We start from the raw sequence: 25,267 nt of genomic DNA, 5'->3' as shown, positions 1-25,267 counted from the left end.
AGATAGGGCCAGACACTTACTTCTTCATGAAGATAGGGCCAGACACTTACTTCTTCATGAAGATAGGGCCAGACACTTACTTCTTCATGAAGATAGGGCCAGACACTTACTTCTTCATGAAGATAGGGACAGACACTTACTTCTTCATGAAGATAGGGCCAGACACTTACTTCTTCATGAAGATAGGGACAGACACTTACTTCTTCATGAAGATAGGGCCAGACACTTACTTCTTCATGAAGATAGAGCCAGACACTTACTTCTTCGTGAAGATAGGGCCAGACACTTACTTCTTCATGAAGATAGGGCCAGACACTTACTTCTTCATGAAGATAGAGCCAGACACTTACTTCTTCATGAAGATAGGGACAGACACTTCCTCGTGAAGATAGGGCCAGACACTTACTTCTTCATGAAGATAGGGCCAGACACTTACTTCTTCATGAAGATAGGGCCAGACACTTGCTTCTTCATGAAGATAGGGCCAGACACTTACTTCTTCATGAAGATAGAGCCAGACACTTACTTCTTCGTGAAGATAGGGCCAGACACTTACTTCTTCATGAAGATAGGGCCAGACACTTACTTCTTCATGAAGATAGAGCCAGACACTTACTTCTTCATGAAGATAGGGACAGACACTTACTTCTTCATGAAGATAGGGCCAGACACTTACTTCTTCATGAAGATAGGGCCAGACACTTACTTCTTCATGAAGATAGGGCCAGACACTTACTTCTTCATGAAGATAGGGCCAGACACTTACTTCTTCATGAAGATAGAGCCAGACACTTACTTCTTCATGAAGATAGGGCCAGACACTTACTTCCTCGTGAAGATAGGGCCAGACACTTACTTCCTCGTGAATATAGGGACAGACACTTACTTCCTCGTGAAGATAGGGCCAGACACTTACTTCCTCGTGAAGATAGGGACAGACACTTACTTCCTCGTGAAGATAGGGACAGACACTTACTTCCTCGTGAAGATAGGGCCAGACACTTACTTCCTCGTGAAGATAGGGACAGACACTTACTTCCTCGTGAAGATAGGGACAGACACTTACTTCCTCGTGAAGATAGGGCCAGACACTTACTTCTTCATGAAGATAGGGCCAGACACTTACTTCCTCGTGAAGATAGGGACAGACACTTACTTCTTCATGAAGATAGGGACAGACACTTACTTCTTCATGAAGATAGGGACAGACACTTACTTCTTCATGAAGATAGGGACAGACACTTACTTCTTCGTGAAGATAGGGCCAGACACTTACTTCCTCGTGAAGATAGGGCCAGACACTTACTTCTTCATGAAGATAGGGACAGACACTTACTTCTTCATGAAGATAGGGACAGACACTTACTTCTTCATGAAGATAGGGACAGACACTTACTTCTTCGTGAAGATAGGGCCAGACACTTACTTCCTCGTGAAGATAGGGCCAGACACTTACTTCTTCATGAAGATAGGGACAGACACTTACTTCTTCGTGAAGATAGGGCCAGACACTTACTTCTTCATGAAGATAGGGACAGACACTTACTTCTTCGTGAAGATAGGGACAGACACTTACTTCTTCATGAAGATAGGGACAGACACTTACTTCTTCGTGAAGATAGGGCCAGACACTTACTTCCTCGTGAAGATAGGGCCAGACACTTACTTCTTCGTGAAGATAGGGACAGACACTTACTTCTTCATGAAGATAGGGCAGACACTTACTTCTTCATGAAGATAGGGCCAGACACTTACTTCCTCGTGAAGATAGGGCCAGACACTTACTTCTTCATGAAGATAGGGCCAGACACTTACTTCTTCATGAAGATAGGGACAGACACTTACTTCTTCATGAAGATAGGGACAGACACTTACTTCTTCGTGAAGATAGGGCCAGACACTTACTTCCTCGTGAAGATAGGGCCAGACACTTACTTCTTCGTGAAGATAGGGACAGACACTTACTTCTTCATGAAGATAGGGCCAGACACTTACTTCTTCATGAAGATAGAGCCAGACACTTACTTCTTCATGAAGATAGGGCCAGACACTTACTTCTTCATGAAGATAGAGCCAGACACTTACTTCTTCGTGAAGATAGGGACAGACACTTACTTCCTCGTGAAGATAGGGACAGACACTTACTTCCTCGTGAAGATAGGGCCAGACACTTACTTCTTCATGAAGATAGGGCCAGACACTTACTTCTTCATGAAGATAGGGACAGACACTTACTTCCTCGTGAAGATAGGGCCAGACACTTACTTCTTCATGAAGATAGGGCCAGACACTTACTTCTTCATGAAGATAGGGACAGACACTTACTTCTTCATGAAGATAGGGACAGACACTTACTTCTTCGTGAAGATAGGGCCAGACACTTACTTCCTCGTGAAGATAGGGCCAGACACTTACTTCTTCGTGAAGATAGGGACAGACACTTACTTCTTCATGAAGATAGGGCCAGACACTTACTTCTTCATGAAGATAGAGCCAGACACTTACTTCTTCATGAAGATAGGGCCAGACAATTACTTCTTCATGAAGATAGAGCCAGACACTTACTTCTTCGTGAAGATAGGGACAGACACTTACTTCTTCATGAAGATAGGGCCAGACACTTACTTCTTCGTGAAGATAGGGACAGACACTTACTTCTTCATGAAGATATGGCCAGACACTTACTTCTTCATGAAGATAGGGACAGACACTTACTTCTTCATGAAGATAGAGCCAGACACTTACTTCTTCGTGAAGATAGGGACAGACACTTACTTCTTCGTGAAGATAGGGCCAGACACTTACTTCTTCGTGAAGATAGGGACAGACACTTACTTCTTCATGAAGATAGGGACAGACACTTACTTCTTCATGAAGATAGGGCCAGACACTTACTTCTTCATGAAGATAGGGACAGACACTTACTTCTTCATGAAGATAGAGCCAGACACTTACTTCTTCGTGAAGATAGGGACAGACACTTACTTCTTCGTGAAGATAGGGACAGACACTTACTTCTTCGTGAAGATAGAGCCAGACACTTACTTCTTCGTGAAGATAGGGACACACACTTACTTCTTCATGAAGATAGAGCCAGACACTTACTTCTTCGTGAAGATAGAGCCAGACACTTACTTCTTCATGAAGATAGAGCCAGACACTTACTTCTTCATGAAGATAGAGCCAGACACTTACTTCTTCATGAAGATAGGGCCAGACACTTACTTCTTCATGAAGATAGAGCCAGACACTTACTTCTTCATGAGGATAGAGCCAGACACTTACTTCTTCGTGAAGATAGGGACAGACACTTACTTCTTCGTGAAGATAGGGACAGACACTTACTTCTTCGTGAAGATAGAGCCAGACACTTACTTCTTCGTGAAGATAGGGACAGACACTTACTTCTTCGTGAAGATAGGGACAGACACTTACTTCTTCGTGAAGATAGAGCCAGACACTTACTTCTTCGTGAAGATAGGGACAGACACTTACTTCTTCGTGAAGATAGGGACAGACACTTACTTCTTCATGAAGATAGAGCCAGACACTTACTTCTTCATGAAGATAGGGCCAGACACTTACTTCTTCATGAAGATAGAGCCAGACACTTACTTCTTCATGAAGATAGAGCCAGACACTTACTTCTTCATGAAGATAGAGCCAGACACTTACTTCCTCGTGAAGATAGGGCCAGACACTTACTTCCTCGTGAAGATAGGGCCAGACACTTACTTCTTCGTGAAGATAGGGACAGACACTTACTTCCTCATGAAGATAGGGCCAGACACTTACTTCTTCATGAAGATAGAGCCAGACACTTACTTCTTCATGAAGATAGAGCCAGACAGTTACTTCTTCATGAAGATAGAGCCAGCAACTTACTTCTTCATGAAGATAGAGCCAGACACTTACTTCTTCATGAAGATAGAGCCAGACACTTACTTCTTCATGAAGATAGGGCCAGACACTTACTTCTTCATGAAGATAGGGCCAGACACTTACTTCTTCATGAAGATAGAGCCAGACACTTACTTCTTCATGAAGATAGAGCCAGACACTTACTTCTTCGTGAAGATAGGGACAGACACTTTCTTCTTCATGAAGATAGAGCCAGACACTTGCTTCTTCATGAAGATAGAGCCAGACACTTACTTCTTCATGAAGATAGAGCCAGACACTTACTTCTTCATGAAGATAGAGCCAGACACTTACTTCTTCATGAAGATAGAGCCAGACACTTACTTCTTCATGAAGATAGGGCCAGACACTTACTTCTTCATGAAGATAGGGCCAGACACTTACTTCTTCATGAAGATAGAGCCAGACACTTACTTCTTCGTGAAGATAGGGACAGACACTTACTTCTTCATGAAGATAGAGCCAGACACTTACTTCTTCATGAAGATAGGGCCAGACACTTACTTCTTCATGAAGATAGAGCCAGACACTTACTTCTTCGTGAAGATAGGGACAGACACTTACTTCTTCATGAAGATAGAGCCAGACACTTACTTCTTCATGAAGATAGAGCCAGACACTTACTTCTTCATGAAGATAGAGCCAGACACTTACTTCTTCATGAAGATAGAGCCAGACACTTACTTCTTCGTGAAGATAGAGCCAGACACTTACTTCTTCATGAAGATAGGGCCAGACACTTACTTCTTCATGAAGATAGAGCCAGACACTTACTACTTCATGAAGATAGAGCCAGACACTTACTTCTTCGTGAAGATAGAGCCAGACACTTACTTCTTCATGAAGATAGAGCCAGACACTTACTTCTTCGTGAAGATAGAGCCAGACACTTACTTCTTCATGAAGATAGGGCCAGACACTTACTTCTTCGTGAAGATAGAGCCAGACACTTACTTCTTCGTGAAGATAGAGCCAGACACTTACTTCTTCGTGAAGATAGAGCCAGACACTTACTTCTTCATGAAGATAGGGACAGACACTTACTTCTTCATGAAGATAGAGCCAGACACTTACTTCTTCGTGAAGATAGAGCCAGACACTTACTTCTTCATGAAGATAGGGCCAGACACTTACTTCTTCATGAAGATAGAGCCAGACACTTACTTCTTCGTGAAGATAGGGACAGACACTTACTTCTTCATGAAGATAGAGCCAGACACTTACTTCTTCATGAAGATAGAGCCAGACACTTACTTCTTCATGAAGATAGAGCCAGACACTTACTTCCTCGTGAAGATAGGGCCAGACACTTACTTCCTCGTGAAGATAGGGCCAGACACTTACTTCTTCGTGAAGATAGGGACAGACACTTACTTCCTCATGAAGATAGGGCCAGACACTTACTTCTTCATGAAGATAGGGCCAGACACTTACTTCTTCGTGAAGATAAGGACAGACACTTACTTCCTCATGAAGATAGGGCCAGACACTTACTTCTTCGTGAAGATAGGGCCAGACGCCGCTGAGGACAACGGAAAATCCCATGTTCATAACAAACATGGTTGAGTAAGCGACCCAGTGAGAGATCTTTCTGGCTTTTCTGTCAGCCGGCGTTTCCAGCAGTCTGCTGGGATCATCTTTGTAGGGTGGAGGCTGGTCTCTGATGACATGATACGAGAACGGTATAAGGGAATGATCGTTGATAGGGTGTGACATGAGTACAGAGTGTGGGGCTGGTCATTGATGAGGTGAACAGAGTGTGGAGTTTGGTCACTGATGAGGGTGTACAAGGTGCGTGGATGGTCATTGATAAGTGTACTGAGTGTGGGGCTACTCACTGGTAGGGTGTACAGGGTGTAAGAACATAAGAACATAGGAACATAAGAAAGGAGGAACACTGCAGCAGGCCTGTTGGCCCATACTAGTGGTCCATCCCACTAACAAAACATTTGCCCAACCCAATTTTCTATTTGTAGATGAATGGTTCAGAGAACCGACATGTTGATAAATTAGACACATGTGCAACTCTTGGGTATCTTTATTGAGGAAACGTTTCGCCACACAGTGGCTTCAACAGTCCATACAAAGGAGAATCTTGAAGAACAGGAGGAGAATGAGGTAATCAGTCCCTCAACCTTGAGTCGATGTAAATAAATGGTATAAAATACCGACACATTGAGTCGATGTGGTCAGTCCATCAATCTTGAATAGAATACGGCATACGTGCTGAGAAGGAGCTTATAAACCTATGTCTTCTGCACCTCTCCTGCCAACGGTTTATAAGCTCCTTCTCAGCACGTATGCCGTATTCTATTCAAGATTGATGGACTGACCACATCGACTCAAGGTTGAGGGACTGATTACCTCATTCTCCTCCTGTTCTTCAAGATTCTCCTTTGTATGGACTGATGAAGCCACTGTGTGGCGAAACGTTTCCTCAATAAAGATACCCAAGAGTTGCACATGTGTCTAATTTACCAATTTTCTATGCTACCGAAGAAATAAGCTCTGATGTGCAAGTCCCACTCAAGTCCAACCCCTCCCACTCATGTACTTATCCAACCTAAATTTGAAACTACCCAAAGTCCTAGCCTCAATCACCCAATTAGGTAGACTGTTCCACTCATCAACTACCCTATTTCCAAACATAAGAACATAAGAAAGGAGGAACACGGCAGCAGGCCTGTTGGCCCATACTAGGCAGGTCCTTTACAATTCATCCCACTAACAAACATTTGACCAACCCAATTTTCAATGCCACCCAAGAAACAAGCTCCGATGTGCAAGTCCCTCTCAAATCCAACCCCTCCCACTCATGTACTTATCCAACCTAAATTTGAAACTACCCAAAGTCCTAGCCTCAATAACCCAACTAGGTAGACTGTTCCACTCATCAACTACCCTATTTCCAAACCAATACTTTCCTATGTCCTTTCTAAATCTAAACTTATCTAATTTAAATCCATTACTGCGGGTTCTCTCTTGGAGAGATATCCTCAAGACCTTGTTAATATCCCCTTTATTAATACCTATCTTCCACTTATACACTTCGATCAGGTCTCCCCTCATTCTTCGTCTAACAAGTGAATGTAACTTAAGAGTCTTCAATCTTTCTTCATAAGGGAGATTTCTAATGCTATGTATTAATTTAGTTATTCTACGCTGAATGTTTTCTAACGAATTTATGTCCATTCTGTAATATGGAGACCAGAATTGAGCTGCATAATCTAGGTGAGGCCTTACTAATGATGTATAAAGCTGCAGTATGACCTCTGGACTTCTGTTGCTTACACTTCTTGATATAAATCCCAGTAATCTATTTGCCTTATTACGTACGCTTAGGCATTGCTGTCTTGTGGAAAAAGACACTTATGTACAGTTCAGGACATTTATTAAAGGAAACGTTTCCTTTAATAAATGTCCTGAACTGTACATAAGTGTCTTTTTCCACATCTTGTCGGTATCACCATACCATTTCCTCATTGCTGTCTTGGTTTAAGGTTGCTGCTCACCATAACCCCCAAGTCCTTTTCGCAATCTGTATGGCTAAGTTCTACATCATTTAACTTATAAGTGCTAGGGTTATGGACACTCCCGAGCTTCAGAACCTTGCATTTATCTACATTGAACTGCATCTGCCACTTTTCTGACCAAGAATACAGTTTGTTTAAATCCTCCTGAAGTTCCCTAACATCTACGTTTGAATCAATTATCCTACCTATCTTTGTGTCATCGGCGAATTTGCTCATATCACTAGTAACACCCTCATCAAGATCATTGATATATATTATAAACAACAACGGGCCCAAGACTGATCCCTGTGGAACGCCACTTGTTACAGATCCCCACTCGGATTTAACCCCATTTATAGATACTCTCTGCTTCCTGTCTGTGAGCAATGACTCGATCCACCAACAGACCCCTGGCAGTCTTCAAGCTGGCACTGGACAAGCACCTAAAGTCGGTTCCTGACCAGCCGGGCTGTGGCTCGTACGTTGGTTTGCGTGCAGCCAGCAGCAACAGCCTGGTTGATCAGGCTCTGATCCACCAGGAGGCCTGGTCACAGGCCTGATGTTGATGTTGCGAATGCGATTGAGAAGATCCTCGGGAATAGGCAGTCCTCCCCACCAGCTCTCAGGAATTCTCGCAAAACACCTCTCTAAACTCTTGGGCACTATCAGTCCAGCACATCTCAAACACTCGGGTGATCTTCTCAATCGCATTCGCAACATCAACATCAGGAACAAGAAACTTTCCAGCCTTGACGTGACTTCCCTATTCACCAAAGTACCTACTACACAAGCCATCGATCTCTTGCGCAGGAAAATTGACGATTCACTTGATCTTCCCATTCCAGCCAGCGATTTCATCGACCTTGTTGAACTATGTGTTGGCTTTACGTGTTTCTCTTTCGAAAATCACCTCTTTCAGCAGACTCTTGGACTACCCATGGGTTCGCTACTCAGTGCGGTCCTGGCGAACCTATACATGGAACATCTAGAAGCCGAACGTTTCTCCACCAGTATTCCTTCGTCTGTCACCTGGCTCCGTTATGTTGACATTCTCCTCATAACTCCTAAACGCTTCAACGTTCAAGCTCTCCAAGACAAGCTCAGTGGAAATATAAACACATATGCAGTATAATGTGATCCTTTATTGACAACGTTTCACCCACACAGTGGGCTTTTTCAAGTCACACACAGATCTACCTGGGGTGTGACTTGAAAAAGCCCACTGTGTGGGTGAAACGTTGTCAATAAAGGATCACATTATACTGCATATGTGTTTATATTTCCACTGTGTCGGTATTTGATACCATTTATTTCCAAGACAAGCTCAACCAGGTCGAGCCTTCAATCCAGTTCACACTTGAAGAAGAAGTCGACAACACTCTTCCTTTCCTTGATGTTCTTCTATGCAAAGCTGACCACGAACTTCGTTTTAAAGCCTATCGAAAACCCACCAACCAAAACGACCTTCTCCACTTTTACTCTCACCACGACACCAAAACCAAACGTGGTGTAATTATAGGCTTCTTCCTGCGTGCACTCAGAATCTGCAGCAATGAGTTTCTTGAAGAAGAATGCACGATAATTGAACAAGCATTTTCTAAACTCCACTATCCTCGTCACTTCATCAGAGACTGCAGACGGCGGGCATTAAACATCTTCAACACACCCAGAGAAGACACTTACCTGGAGTTTACCTGGAGAGAGTTTCGGGGGTCAACGCCCCCGCGGCCCGGTCTGTGACCAGGCCTCCTGGTGGATCAGAGCCTGATCAACCAGGCTGTTGCTGCTGGCTGCACGCAAACCAACGTACGAGCCACAGCCCGGCTGATCAGGAACTGACTTTAGGTGCTTGTCCAGTGCCAGCTTGAAGACTGCCAGGGGTCTGTTGGTAATCCCCCTTATGTGTGCTGGGAGGCAGTTGAACAGTCTCGGGCCCCTGACACTTATTGTATGGTCTCTTAACGTGCTAGTGACACCCCTGCTTTTCATTGGGGGGACACTGCCGAGAAGAGATGCATAGTCCTCCCCACCAACTCCATTGCCAAACACGTTTCCAACATCTTTTCCAATACCTCATTTCAAGTATCTACCTCCACAACCACGACCATCAAGGACATTACCAGGGATAGACAGGACAAGCTTCCACCCTCTGCAGGGGTATACATAATCCCTTGTTAGTTTAGAAAGACACGTAAACAAACACTATAACATATTTATTAGAAAACGTTTCGGTCCTGGGACCTTGATCAAGGTCCCAGGACCGAAACGTTTTCTAATAAATATGTTATAGTGTTTGCTTACGTGTCTTTCTAAACCAACTTGTCGGTATTTATTACCAAGGTTTATACCATAATCCCTTGTAATGACTGCAACAAGTTATACGTGGGCGATACATCAAGGGACCTCCAAACACGTATTTCAGAACACCAATACGCAAGCAGGTCTGACAACACAAGGAATGCCTGTGTACAACACCGTAATTCACACAACCACTTGATAAACTACATAAACTCAAGACTCATCGCCACAGAAGACAACACTCAATACCGAAGAATCCTGGAATCATCACTTATTTCTATATCCGACAACTTCAACCAGAATAGTGGCTTCTATAACATAGCTGAACCACTTGCCAAGAAACTTCTTCATCGCTATCCCACATAAGAACACTGTAGAAGGTCTGCTCACAAACTTATCCAATCTCATTTACAAGCTACCCAAGATTTTAGACTCTATAACCCCACTCGGTACATCATCAGATGCAGCATTCTCCACCTGACCTCAGCATTCTGAACCTGACTATAAATACTCGCGTTCCTTCCACCCCAGGTAGGGAGTTCATTCTACACCAGAGCACTGCTTACTCACGATGCATTACTCTAACAGAGTAAAGATCAAACCAGCGAGTGGCACAACCAATGAGTCGTCCAAACTAGCACTTGCAGCTGTCGTTAGTGGCAGGCTGCAAGTCAAATGTAATGCGATTTTATCGCTCAAAGAGGCCTTTGTTGTCGTCTGTACAGACGACACAGAGGCTGAGAAACTACTTACCACCACTGCTACTACCACTCTACGAGACCAGGGATTTCTTGTCTTGACTTCCCCAGCACTGAGGGCCAGGAGAACTGTGTTCCTCAAGCGACTCGACAACCTTATCACTGTACAGGCCACTGAAGAAATCAAGTCATCTATCGAAGCAAAGAACCCTTGGGCCAAGGTGGACTTCATTACTAAAATACCCAATGCTTCATCCATGCTGAAGGTCACCTTCAGTGACGTCAACATGGCAGCCAGAGCTCTCGCTGAGGGCCTGGCTATTCACTACTTCCACATCAACCCAGCCTTCATCGAAGCAGAGAAATTCCAACATATCTCACAGTGCTATAATTGTTACTCATACTTACACACCACAAATGATTGTCCTACCAAGGACAAGAAGTTCTGCTCCACCTGTGGCCGTGAGGGTCATGACTTCAAGAATTGCACTACTGCTTCACCACCTAAATGCTTGAACTGCAAGAATGACCACCATACTCTTGCTGCCAGGTGCCCTACCAAAAGAGACATACTCAAGAAACAACAACAACAAAAGAAACCCAACCCACAAGCAACCACATATTCTGCTATCGCCAAGCTTCAAGCAGACACTACCAAGATACTACATGCCACGCAAGCTGCTCCCACCACTTCCCTGCCAGCACCTACTGCCGACTCCACCAAGATTCTTTGTTGCATTATGTATGCTCATGTACAGAATGCAGCTGAGCCTGGTTCCTTCAACACCACCATCAATGAACTTTTCAAACTAAATAATATGCCTGGCCTCACATTCCCTGCATCACCACCTTCCACTGAGATCCTAAAATCTACTGCAAATATTACCAGCATCACCGCTGCTCCACCGCTGTCACAACCTCCACTAGACACAGAGATGGACCAATCAGAGACCTCTGAAACGTCGGCAAAACCCACCAATAAGAGTCCACTACCGCTTTCATCCACTGCTAGAGCAACTGACCAGTCGGAAATCTCGCCTTCACCAGTTCAGCCACCAGCCAAGAAAGCAAAAACACAAGACACTGCGGATGCACCTCACGGTGCCACTGTCACTGACACTGCTGCACCACAACAAGTCCGATATCTGAAGGGTGTATACTTCTACACAACCAAGCAGTATAAGAACACAATGCTGTCTTCAGAAATCCATCATCACCTCCAGGACGGAACAGTCAAGTATACCTACGACCAAACTGCTACATACACCACTGCAGACATGACCAGACTACTCACTGCCAACACCCAACACCTTGTGGAAGTCAAGTACACCTCAAAGAGGAAATTCAGGATGCTTCAGAATAGGGACCTTGAAGACGGTACCCTCGTCTAGCACGACTATCCATGACCATTCACCCAGCACTTTGCTGTCCGCTAAAGCTGGGGTGTGGCTCCAATCAACCCTGTAACTGCTGCCTCTGCCCGACTGTGCTTCTCTTTGGGGAAGTCAGCGCAAGATAGAAGAAGACGACATCCTCCAACCGGAGGGCCAAGAAAGAAGAAAGATGATTATCGTCACCCCCACCCGGGGGGCCACTGCCGGGTCACCATCTGGAGAAGACCTGGGCCCAAAAGACCTGCGAATCAACATGAATGAAAATGAACACCAACACACGACACTCCACACAGGAGAGCACAGTGCTAGCACGATCGACACCATGCATTGCCCTTCTAGGGCATGGTTGGTGCCAGAGCCCGAGTTTGTACCTTACAAGATGAGGGGGGTACTTGTGCCTCCTCCCATGGGAGACTTAGGTCTCAGACACTCCCTAGACAGGGAGCCAGTGCCGGGCCACCACTTGGAAGGGCCCGGGCCGGGAAAATACCGGCGAATCTTTAACAACAACACCCCAGGTAGATTTGTTTGTGACTTGAAAAAGCCCACTGTGTGGGCGAAACGTAGTCAATAAAGGATCACATTATACTGCATATGTGTTTATATTTCATACTTCTATCTACTTGGAACAATTTAAAACCCTGAATGTGACATTCCGCAGGCATGTCCCGACTTTTTGAATGTATGTATAATGTTCGCCAGGACCAGGGTCCTGGCACGGGTCTTAATCTTGAGATGACCCGTCTCTGGCTCCTGAAGGAGAATTGATTCTTCACTGTTGCAGCATATAAGCGTTTGGGATTTCACTATTCTTTCAAGCACAGTTCCAGACAGTTCAGCTAGTGTGCCTCATAAGCGATTGAAGTTACTCCATCTCAGCTGTTTCCTGAGCTGGGGACTGGGTTCTGTCCTCTCTGATAATCTGTGGATTCATGGCATCCACTGCTTCCTGCTCTGTCAGTAAGCATACCCTCAGGAGTGTGCTGACCATCTGCCGGAACATGCTCTGTTGTTCCGTGGAGGTGACTGTGTTGCAGATAATATCCGTGAATGCCTTGATGAGTGTTAAGAGATCCTCTCTGTTGAGGGCCTGCGTTGTCGGTGGGTTCGAAGCAGTGGACATTATCTGGGCTGTCGTAATCTGTGGGGACTGCTGAGGGTTGTATTTCTTCACTGTGCACACCGTGGGCTGTTGCTGTATGCCAGGTTGTGTACCCGGCATCTGTTGTTGAGGTGCAGCCACAGCCTGCATAGTGGTTGTGCCTGGCAAGGAGGCCGGTGGGGGCTCGTGTAGTGCCGTCTGCTGATTGCGTTGCCCAGATGTTTCCTGTTGGCGCCGCTTGTTCCTCATGTTTTTGTTTCTTTGTTGCGGTAGTGGGGGAGGATGCTCCTGTTCATGACGCCTGGTTGAGTTTTCAAGGGTCGGAAATTCTTGGGCACTGAGTTGGGTTGACTGATGAGAGTTCTGCAGTATGGCAAGATTCTCTGCACCCATCGTCTGCTGAGGGTGATGCTCCGCCGTAGCCTGCTGTCTCGTCGTTGGTGTCTTCCAGGCCTCACGAATTCTAGTGAGCCTCTCAGGGCATCGAGGGTTCCAGGCATGGTGTTTCTGCTTGCAATTCGGGCATCGTGGAGTGGGTGGCGATGCATTCTTCAGCTTGGTGATGCATTCCTCGGTGGGGTGGGGCTGGCTGCAGACACCGCAGATTACTCTGTTCGGACAGAGTGCACCAGGTGTCCGTAACGCTGGCACTTGAAACAGCGAACTGGTTCTGCCGTGAAGGTCCTAACATCGTACCTGCCCCAAGAACCAAGGTCCAGCTGGGATGGCAGCGGTCCTACATGCTGAATGAGGACCTGCCGGGTTGGTGCATTGCCTGCTGATTTTGCCTTGAGACGCTGAGCTGACACGACACTGGGGTGAGCTGCTACTGCCTCGATGGGCATCATCAGCGGGAATCTCATCACTACACCCTTGGTGACCTTCTGCCGAGAATCCAGTTCCTCCAGGGTGAAGGAGCGGTCTGTCTCCATGACTTTCTTCAAGGTGATATGCATTTCCCTGTTGATAGGAGTCAGTATTGGTTCTCCCCTCAGGCTGAACCATATCTTGAACCTCAGTTTGTGCCGTGTTTCCAGGTGTGTAACCACACCATAGTGGGGAAATGGTATGGTGATACCGACAAGATTTGGAAAAAGACACTTATGTACAGTTCAGGACATTTATTAAAGGAAACGTTTCGCCACGAGTGGCTTCTTCAGTCCTAATACAGAGAAAACTAAGAAAACATTTATATATATAGTGGCAGGATCAGGTGAGGTGACGCGTGGGTAGAGGTGGTACTACTACTTCTACTACTACCACCTCTACCCACGCGTCACCTCATCTGACTCCTGCCACTATATATATAAATGTTTTCTTAGTTTTCTCTGTATTAGGACTGAAGAAGCCACTCGTGGCGAAACGTTTCCTTTAATAAATGTCCTGAACTGAACATAAGTGTCTTTTTCCACACACCATAGTGGGTTTTGTGTTCCCCATAAGCCTTTACCTTGAATCTGGAAGGTGATTTGAGCTGGTTTACCTGCTCCTTGGAGGGACGGCGTGTCTTACTGTTCACATTGATCCATCCTTCCGTACTCTCTGGCTGCATGGTTAGGCTTGTCAGAACTGGAGACTTTTCCTCTGATGACACGGAGTGGTCTCGCAACTTCTTCGCTAGGATTGCGCCCCACATTTCTAAATCCGAGTCGTCCATTTCTAAATCCGAGTCATCCATCGTGTCCCTGGAACATCGTGACCTCTTCCTTTCGGCAGAAGCCATGTGTCTGTCCACGTGGTGCTGGACTGTGATGTTTATCGGACTTTTTGAATTATACCACGTCTCAGTTAAGGCAAATACATCAATGTTACCTGCACTAGCAACTAGTCTCAACTCCTCCAACTTATTCCTAGCACTGCGACTATTTGTGTAATATATATTTAAAGACCCTCCTCTGTCTTTACCCTTCCTGCTCCTTTCTGTTATTCCACTAAACCTATTACTGTCCTTGTCAATTAGTGCCACTGGCTTTCCAATATCCATCTCATTTTGCCTGTTACTAGTTCTCCTAGTACTCATATTACTACAATGCGACTTCACTGTTCTCCCGCCAAAACCCATACCACTAACTATTCCTGGTTTAAAGTCCTAACTGCTCCCTCCACTGCAGTTGCAAGTGCTCCCATCCCAGACCTAGATAAGTGAACCCCATCCCTGGCATACATGTCATTTCTGCCATAGAAGAGGTCCCAGTTGTCAATGAATTTTGCCGCATTTTCCTTACAGTATTTGTCCAGCCAGCAATTGACACCAATTGCTCTGGACAACCATTCATTTCCAACTCCTCGACCTTGGGGCTGGTCGTTGATGGGTGTACAGAGTGTGGGGTCTGGTCACTGATGAGGGTGTGCAGGGTGTGGGGCTGGTCATTGACAGGGTGTACAGTGTGTGAGGCTGGTCAATGTTAGGGTGTACATCGTGTGGGAATGGTTCCTAGCTTTGGCAACTTCAACACTGACTAATGTCAACATCGACGTCACTGTCATCATTGCATATTCTGGTCTTGGTCAAGTCCTTAATGGTAGTCATAATTTTTCAATCCCACTATTTGTTTATCCGAATCTTCCTGACGTTCAGTGGCATCCTTCTCCGAATTCACTAATAGATCTATCATTTTGTGACGGCAGCAAATCCTCATATATCTCTTGTTACTCCCTCTTCAGAGTCATTAATGTAAACTATGAACAACTGTGGGCCCAAAGCTAACCCAGGAAACGCCACTGATAACTGGTCCCCATTCTGATTTCATCACCATTAATGCAAACTACAGTGTTTCATTCTGTGTCAGAGACTGATAGAGTTTTAACTCTATAATACTCTTCCATAAGGCTTTATACAGAGCTGTGTACAGCTTTATAAATTTAAGACGAAGTGTATTAAGAACATAAGAACATAAGAATGTAGGAACACTGCAGAAGGCCTACTGGCCCATACGAGGCAGGTCCTTATCAAAACGATCTCTACCTAAAGCTACCCAAGATATGAACATTAAAATGGTATAAAATACCGACAGGTATTTCATACAATGGAACAATGCTCTTCTCCAGACTGAGGGACTGACCACCTCAAAACTTTAAGGGTGATGGACTGATTACATCGTCTTCAAGTATCTTCTGCTTCTATCAACTTTTCTGTACTCGACTGAAGAAGCCTACTGTGTAGGCGAAACGTTTCGAAATAAAGATACCTAACTGTTGTTAGGTAAGACACATATGCAACAGTTAGACAACTTTATTCCGAAACGTTTCGCCTACACAGTAGGCTTCTTCAGTCGAATACAGAAAGTAGGCAGGAACAGTAGAGATGTGAAGACGATGTAATCAGTCCATCACCCTTAAAGTCGTAGAATTTGAGGTTGTCAGTCCCTCGGCCTGGAGAAGTTCAGTTCCATAGTCAGGAACTATCTGACAACGGAACAATGCTCTTCTCCAGACTGAGGGACTGACCACCTCAAAACTTTAAGGGTGATGGACTGATTACATCGTCTTCAAGTATCTTCTGCTTCTATCAACTTTTCTGTACTCGACTGAAGAAGCCTACTGTGTAGGCGAAACGTTTCGAAATAAAGATACCTAACTGTTGCATATGTGTCTTACCTAACAATCTGTCGGTATTTTATACCATTTTAATGTTCATACCTAACTGTTGCATATGTGTCTTACCTAACTACCCAAGATATAACTCCCGTACCCCATGACACCAATCAAACCCAGCCCCTCCCACTCATATATTTGTCCAGTCTCATCTTAAAGCTACCCAAGGTCCTAGCCTCTATCACCCCACTAGGAAGACTGTTCCACGCATCTACAACTCTGTTAGAAAACCAGTGCTTACCTATGTCCTTTCTAAATCTAAATTTATTCAACTTACATCCATTATTCCTGGTTCTTACCTGGTTCGACACCCTCAGTACTTTATTAATATCTCCCTTGTTTATGCCCGTCATCCACTTATACACTTCAATGATATCTCCTCTCATTCTACGCCTCTCCAGAGAGTGGAGATTTAAGGCTTTAAGTCTATCTTCATACGGGAGGTTCATTAGCTAGATAACCCCAATCAAGATTAGACAGGTGTTCCCTAAATCCATTATAATCGGCAGAACGAAAATCAGGGATTTTTACTGTATTATCATTATTCTTGCATTCCCAGTTAATGCTAAAAGTGATGGATTTGTGATCACTTGCGCCAAGCTCTTCAGTAATCTCCAGATTATTCACGAGTGTTTCCTTATTTGACAAGACTAGGTCTAGCAAATTATTACCCCTGGTTGGCTCTGTTACGCTCTGCTTCAGAAAACAGTCCTGAACTGTTTCCATAAAGTCACTGGACTCTAGATTACCTGTCAAAGAATTCCAGTCAATTTGACTAAAGTTAAAGTCCCCTACTATGACTATGTTATTGTGTCTAGAAGCCCTAACAATTTCGTCCCAAAGAAGTCTCCCTCTATCGTGATCCAAGCCTGGAGGTCGGTATATTACACCTAGAATTAGTTTTTCTTGACCCTCTACGAACTCTACCCAAACAGATTCTGTTACTGCTCCATCTATTTTTATACCTGTTTTTATGCAACAATTAATATTTTCTCGAACATATAATGCAACTCCTCCCCCCTTCCCATTAGATCTATCCACATTGAACAACTTAAATCCCTGAATATTACACTCAGCAGTCATATCCCGACTCTTTAAATCATACCACGTTTCAGTTAATGCAATGATATCAAAGTTCCCAGCACATGCTACCAAACGTAGTTCATTAATTTTATTTCTTGCACTTCGACTGTTAGCATAAAATACCATCATATGTTTTTTCTTCTGCACATTTTTCCTATTCATCTTTGTTTTTACACAATTTCTGAAATTATCATTACCCAGAGTTACTCCATGACAGTTACTATTAAGATTCTTAATATCAGAGCATAAGTCAATATATCCCGGGCCGGGATTACCGGCGAATCAAATAGAATAGAATAGAATACTCATTATTAATCATTTCTAAACCCATACCTCTAACTAATCCTAGTTTAAAGTCCTAACAACCCCCTCAACTGAGTTAGCAAGAAAACCCACACCTGCCCTGGATAAGTGAACCCCATCCCTGACATACATGTCATTTCGGCCATAGAAGTTGTCCCAGTTGTCAATGAATGATACTGCATTATCCTTACAGTGTTTATCCAGCCAACAATTAATACCAATTGCTCTGGACAACCATTCATTAACAACACATCTTCTTGGCAAAATGCCACATATAACAGGGCGCCCCCCCCTTCCTAATTATGTCTATAGCTGTCCTGAACTTTCTAACTAAATCCTCACTTCTACGCTTGCCTACATCATTGCCTCCAGCACTGAGGCAAATAATAGGACTGATCCCATTACCGTTCATGATGTTGTCAAGCCGGCTAACAATGTCCTCCATCCCAGCCCCAGGAAAGCATACCCTCTGTCTCCTACTCCTGGATATTAATAAGGTCTTGAGGACATCTCTCCAAGAGAGAATTACCGTCAAAATGTTAGGTAAATGTGTTATTTTCTTGTGGCCATGTTTGAAAGGTAGTAGTAGTGTTACTACTACTACTACTATTACTACTATGATCACCACCACCACTACTGTCTATCTTTCCCCTCACGTGACACCTAATTTTCATTATAATAATAACCTGTGTCTTTGTAATGTTGTGACAGCTTGATAAAGCTCCTGGAGAGCGAAACGTTGCCACAATAAAATGTCTCATTAGTTGCACTTGTGTCCTTGTACCTAAGAAAACAAAGTGTACTCACCTAATTGCACTCACCTAATTGTGGTTGCAGGGGTCGAGACTCTGCTCCTGGCCCCGCCTCTTCACTGGTCGCTACTAGGTCCTCTCTCTCCCTGCTCCATGAGCTCTATCACACCTCATCTTAAAGCTATGCATGGTTCCTACCTCCACTACCTCACTCGCTAGACTATTCCACTTCCTGACTACTCTATGACTGAAGAAATACTTCCTAACATCTCTTTGACTCATCTGAGTCTCCAGTTGCAACCAGCTCGGAACATCACAAAAGAAACAGCGAAGCAGGAAGATAAAAGGAGAACGTGATAAAGATTGGGAGGTAATGATATGAAATAATTTAGATCATAGCTGGACTGCAGACGACCTGGAAGAGAGTTACGGAATTAGGTTACAAGTTGGATAATAGCTCATGGCCTGTAAATGAACTAAGGTTGGATCACAGCTTTTGGGCTGCACACTGATCTCCACAGAAAGGTATAGTGAGGATTCAACCCTTGTCTTCCCTTGACTGAGAAAGTTGGGACAAACCCTAGTAACCCATTAGTCGCCCAGGTACTTAGCACTCACCCAGGCACCCGGTACTCACCCAGGTACCTGGTACTCGCCCGGGCACCCGGTACTCACCCGCCAGTGATGGTAGAGACAGGGCTGTGCTTCAGGGAGTCAGCCTTCAACTCACGGAGGAAGACATCGTCCATTGAGTGGTCCAGCAGGAAGGAGCCATGTTTTCCGACCACCCCGCCCATTCTGCCACTCTACGGGGGTCTTCCTGGAACTCTACGGGGGTCTTCCTGGAGCTCTACGGGGATCTTCCTGGAGTACTACGGGGGTCTTCCTGGAGCACTACGGGGGGTCTTCCTGGAGCTCTACAGGGGTATCTTCCTGGAGCTCTACAGGGGGTCTTCCTGGAGCTCTACAGGGGGGTCTTCCTGGAGCTCTACAGGGGGGTCTTCCTGGAGCTCTACAGGGGGGTCTTCCTGAAGCTCTACAGGGGGGTCTTCCTGGAGCTCTACAGGGGTCTTCCTGGAGCTCTACCGGGGGTCTTCCTGGAGCTCTACAGGGGGGTCTTCCTGGAGCTCTACAGGGGGGTCTTCCTGGAGCTCTACAGGGGGTCTTCCTGGAGCTTTGCAGGGGGGTCTTCCTGGAGCTCTACTGGGGTCTTCCTGGAGCTCTACAGGGGGTCTTCCTGGAGCTCTACAGGGGGGTCTTTCTGGAGCTCTACTGGGGTCTTCCTGGAGCTCTACGAGAAGTCATCAAATTCTCTCAATTGAAAAAGTATTTTCTTTAATTTTCTTGTTGTCTGCGTTCTAGTCTAATTTATTAATGATTTATTTTGACTTCCAAATCTTTCTACGTTCACTGAAGAGAAATAAGATAAGATAAATAAGGAAAATAAGGAGAATTAGGTAACAGATCTATTAGGCCTTCAGTTTTCACACACGGAAACAGAAGGGCACGGCAGCAGGCCTATACTGGCCTATGTTAGGCAGGTGTGATAACAGGAGCAACAGAGGTGACTTGTAGATGGCAGAGGATGGCAGAGGATGGCAGAGGAGGCAGGGGTGGCAGAGGAGGCAGGGGTGGCAGGTGCTGTCCATTAACTGTGTGAAAAAAAATCCATATTGAAAAATACAGCTGTATTATATTGTGTGGCATGCTAAGACTAGGTTATATTTTGTTGGGTGTATGCTACACACTCACATAGGCCTGGCCTCCCGACCAGCCAACCAGCTGCCAAAAGTATAACAAGCGGGGGCCCTCTTGTTATGCTCGCACCTTAGTTCAACTCAGCCAATAACAAAGAAGCCTGCCAAAGTCTGGGACTTATGTCCCAGATTTTGGCAATGTCTGGGACATATGTCCAATGTCTGGGACTCATGGATCAACACTGCCAGATTTACCTCAAGTCCGGTCGCCCACAGTTCTCACTGTGTCTCTCGCAAAACTTGCTGTGTACAAATTGTACATATGTTTGCATGCTGTTTAGTGAAGGAAATATATATTAATGCTTACTCACTGCTAACTTTTGCTCGTTCCTCATTTTGACCATTGTTATGATGCTACGACCAGTGTATATAATACAGTATCAACAACAATGGTCGTTAGTGGTGGATACAGGAACTCTACCAAATCGTCAGCCAAAACAATATATACTTGGGAATATTTATTCTGGAAACGTGATCACAGTGTTGCATAAGTTGCAATAATCAACTCGTCTGTTTTTCCAAACCACTGATATAACAACACCTGTCAGACACAGGTCTGACAGGTGTTTCGTCTCACCTGCCTGACACATCATCTAGTGTTTCTGATACAGGGAATTTTTCAGCACTGACCTGACCTACCCGCATGACCTGCCTCAACTGGTATATAAGACATATCCACGAAACTATGTTGCACTTTTATCAAGATCGATAAGATCCAGATCGTTGGACTGAACATATCGACTCCGGTTGAGGGACTGACTGCTTCAGACTCTTCCTCATCCTCCACTGTTCTACTCTGTATTGGACTGAAGAAGCCACAAGTGTCTCAGTTATTAACTTGACGGTTTTCGAAACCATTTACATAATAATTGTTAGCAAATCCATTTGACCCAAATTAACTAAGAAAACTTAAGTTCTGAAATAATCTTATATCTCAGCTTCAAGATCCACTTCTGGTTCACAGAAAGTTCAAAACACTTTGGTTTTATAAAGTTTTCTTTTAAGTAATATATATCTTAACCTTGCTAATATCACCAAAACTTTAATTATAGGCCTCTTTCAGTGAGCCTACAGAATTTCCAGTTCGCAGGTCCGCGAGGAACAATGCATTCATTCATTCAGTTAACTACACTTTAATAATAATAATAATAATAATAATAATAATAATAATAATAATAATAATATATTTATAGATGGGGTTGTAAGAGAGGTAAATGCGAGGGTCTTGGCAAGAGGCGTGGAGTTAAAAGATAAAGAATCACACATAAAGTGGGAGTTGTCACAGTTGCTCTTTGCTGATGACACTGTGCTCTTGGGAGTTTCTGAAGAGAAGTTGCAGAGGTTGGTGGATGAATTTGGTAGTGTATGCAAAAGAAGAAAATTAAAAGTGAATACAGGAAAGAGTAAGGTTATGAGGATAACAAAAAGATTAGGTGATGAAAGATTGTATATCAGATTGGAGGGAGAGAGTATGGAGGAGGTGAATGTATTCAGATATTTGGGAGTGGACGTGTCAGCAGATGGGTGGGGTGTTAATGTTGCAGTTTAAAAACTGTAGTGTAAAGCACCCTTCTGGCAAGACAGTGATGGAGTGAATGATGGTGAAAGTTTTTCTTTTTCGGGCCACCCTGCCTTGGTGGGAATCGGCCGGTGTGATAATAATAATAATAACAATAATAATAAATAATATACAAGCCTAACTGACATCAGTGATCCGGATCAGCCGGGCTGTGGCTCGTACGTTGGTTTGCGTGCAGCCAGCAGCAACAGCCTGGTTGATCAGGCTCTGATCCACCAGGAGGCCTGGTCACAGACCGGGCCGCGGGGGCGTTGACCCCCGGAACTCTCTCTCCAGTAACATACTACTATGTATAATGCAGAGCATTTCGGGCAGCATAGGTCAGTTTTGTCCCAGGATGCGCCCCACCACCAGTCACCTAACATCCAGGTACCTATTTTACTGATAGGTAAACATTGACATTAGGTGTCTTAAGGAAACACGTTCTAATGTTTTCCAGCCTTACCGGGGATCGACCCCCAGACCACAGTATGTGATCTGAGTGTGCTAGTGACCTTGCTACGGGATCCTCCTACACTTCAACAGGACCAACACCTGTCCAGTTGAAGACAGTCTTCCCAGTTATATTGTTTTACCAGTCAGCAACGTTGCAACTGTAGCAGCTTGTCCCGGCCCGGGTCTTTTCCAAATGGTGACCCGGCGTGCAACTAACGTTTCTAAATACTTGACAGAAAACTTGTTAAAATATCTACCAGCGGGGGTCGAGGGGGCGTTGACCCCCGAATACCGCTTCAGGTATTCTCCCTCTCTCCAACTCTTTAACTACTATTAGAAGCCCAGTGCCAAAACCCAAGAATGACTGGCATGGACGCAGGAGTATACACTATACCGTGTGGGGGTTGTGACGAAGTATATGTGGGAGGAACAGCCAGATCTCTGGATATTAAGATCAGGGAACATAAAACATATTTGCAAATGTGATGATAATAGAAACGCCTGTGTTCAACACAGGGGCGATGCTGGACACTTCATGAAATTCAGTGAAGCTAGATTAGTCATTAAGGAAGAGGATTTAAGATGGCGAAAGTGTATATAGACTGTCCTAATTGCTTTCAATAAAACTATCCCTCAAAAATCCGCCGGAAGTTATACAATATAAAAACTGCCCATTAACAGGATATTACCCATTCTGGAGATGCTGACAGATCCTTCTCAAACCCAACCAATCTCACCACAATTGTACTACTGCTTCTGCCACTTAATCTGCACACAGAAATTACTCTCTGTGAAAGCAAAAGACTGGGCAGACAGTGCAAAATACCCCAACTATAAGTAGGGGTCGCCATTAGTATACTAAGAGAAAACACAATAAGTGTCAGGGGCCCAAGACTGTTCAACAGCCTCCCACCAGGCATAAGAGGAATTGCCAATAGATCCCTGGTTGCCTTCAAGAAGGAGTTGGACAGATGCCTAAAGTCGGTACCCGATCAGCCTAGCTGTGGTTCGTAGGTTGGATTAAGTGTGGCCAGTAGTAGCAGCCTGGTTTATCAGGACCTGAGCCAGAGGGAAACTTGGTCATGGACCGGGCCTCGGGGCGTTGATCCCCGGAATATCCTCCAGGTAGACTCCAGGCTGCTATTTTTACCATTACTATAATACTGCTACCCTCGCAACTTTCCAACTGACTCCCGTTACTGTATTAAGTAATTTCTTAGTTATCTCTGATGGTAGGATCACCACACGTTCGCCAGGACGTCCTGGCCAACACATCTCTACCTATTATCTCTGTATTGCGACTGAAGAAGTCACTCGTGGCGAAGTGTTTCCTGTAGTAAGTGTCCTGTGTGACAAGGGCTGAGTTCGATTAGTACTTGAGGTACTGAAACAAACTCCTGGGCATGTGTGTGTGTGTGTGTGTGTGTGTGTGTGTGTGTGTGTGTGTGTGTGTGTGTGTGTGTGTGTGTGTGTGTGATACGCTATCAACCAACTGAATGTCACTTTCTCACGTCCGACAGCTGATATCAGTTCACATTTAGAAATCCTCTCAAATTCTCCCATTGTGAGTATTAATCATCTTACTGTATTAATCATGTTACTGTATTACTCATGTCATTATGTTACTCATGTCACTGTACTTATCGTGCCCACGGTGCCCCTGTTTTCCAACGGGAATATTTCACCCTTCCTCCCATATCTCTCACTCTATAATGTAGTTATGACTGGCGGTTTTTTTTTTACCTATATCTGCTGTGATATCAAGTTGCGGCTAGTGTTTATATCTGTGTCCCGTAGCTCGGTTGGTAGCGCACTTAGCTCACACACACTGAGGTCCGTGGTTCGATCCCCGGTACAGGTGGAAACATTAGGACGTGTTTCTTTAAGACACCTGCTGTCCATGTTCACCTAACAGTAAATAGGTACCTGGGTCATATACTGAGAATAAAATTAACCTAATTTGCCCGAAATACACCAGGGGTTTTCTATATATGTCACTGATGTCAACTATGGTATGTATAAGTTGTATCATGTACTTGTAGAAATAAGGATTATTATTATACTAAGCAGTGTAGTGGATCAGCACCTAATCTGCTAGGTGAGGGGTTGAACAAGGGTGTGGTAACCTAGACTAGGTACCTAAGACATGGCTGTCCATGTCTCATCAAGCCTCGTTTATAGGCTGGTACTCACCTAGTTGTGGTGAGTACCAGCCTCCCATACCACTTTCCTGGGGTACCAGGAAGGTGGTATGGGAGGAGAGGGTCTTACCAGGGGTGCTGACTTACGTAGAGTATACAACGTTAATGGTGTATGAATATACTTGACGTGCTGGAAGGGATGGTAGACCTATCATGGAAGTGTAACGAAGTAATCAAGAAAGCTGTCACCAGTGCGATGTCTGCAGTCTACTACTGGAATTGTTATTAAAGGTGATAGTGATCACCCATGATATTTAGGAATCTAAGAGTCTTGTGTCTTGAGCAGTGAGTTAGTTTAGTTAAGAGCCGATTTTCAGTGTTGCTGACGATGTCAACAACACAGTTTTGCAAGATCACCTTCAGAACTTTCTGTGTCTTGTTGTGTGGGTGGGGGGGGGGGTGATGTCAGCGCTCCGGTACAATATTTGTAACCTTTGCTTCACTGGTGACGCATATGGGGAGGTGTTGCAAACTGGCATCTCCTTCCGGCACTGTTGTTGTTGTATGAGAAGTTTATGGCTGATATTGTAGGGACCTTTGTACCGGCTGATCCAACTGTCATTTCAAATAAGCAGAAATGAGTGTCAGCTCAGATGTCAGATATTTTGTACATATATATATATATATATATATATATA

At 44.6% G+C, this 25,267-nt stretch overlaps 1 protein-coding gene across 2 annotated transcripts in view; it reads right to left on the bottom strand.

Moving 5' to 3' along the window:
• LOC128706491 (major facilitator superfamily domain-containing protein 8) overlaps window positions 1–25,267 on the bottom strand; it is a 92,941-nt gene that overhangs the window by 55,432 nt on the left and 12,242 nt on the right. For both annotated transcript variants that reach the window (XM_070095303.1, XM_070095304.1), the window contains exons 2-3: window positions 19,333–20,309; window positions 5,416–5,581 (exon numbers count right to left, since the gene is read on the bottom strand). In XM_070095303.1, the coding sequence (XP_069951404.1) occupies window positions 5,416–5,581; window positions 19,333–19,454 (288 nt within the window). In that variant the 5' untranslated portion in view covers window positions 19,455–20,309. The remainder of the gene's footprint in view (window positions 1–5,415; window positions 5,582–19,332; window positions 20,310–25,267) is intronic.

Source organism: Cherax quadricarinatus, chromosome 49 (genome assembly GCF_038502225.1).
Source record: "Cherax quadricarinatus isolate ZL_2023a chromosome 49, ASM3850222v1, whole genome shotgun sequence".
Taxonomy (NCBI): domain Eukaryota; kingdom Metazoa; phylum Arthropoda; class Malacostraca; order Decapoda; family Parastacidae; genus Cherax; species Cherax quadricarinatus.
The sequence above is the reverse complement of the archived record's forward strand: the minus strand, read 5'-3'. Positions and strand labels throughout refer to the sequence as shown.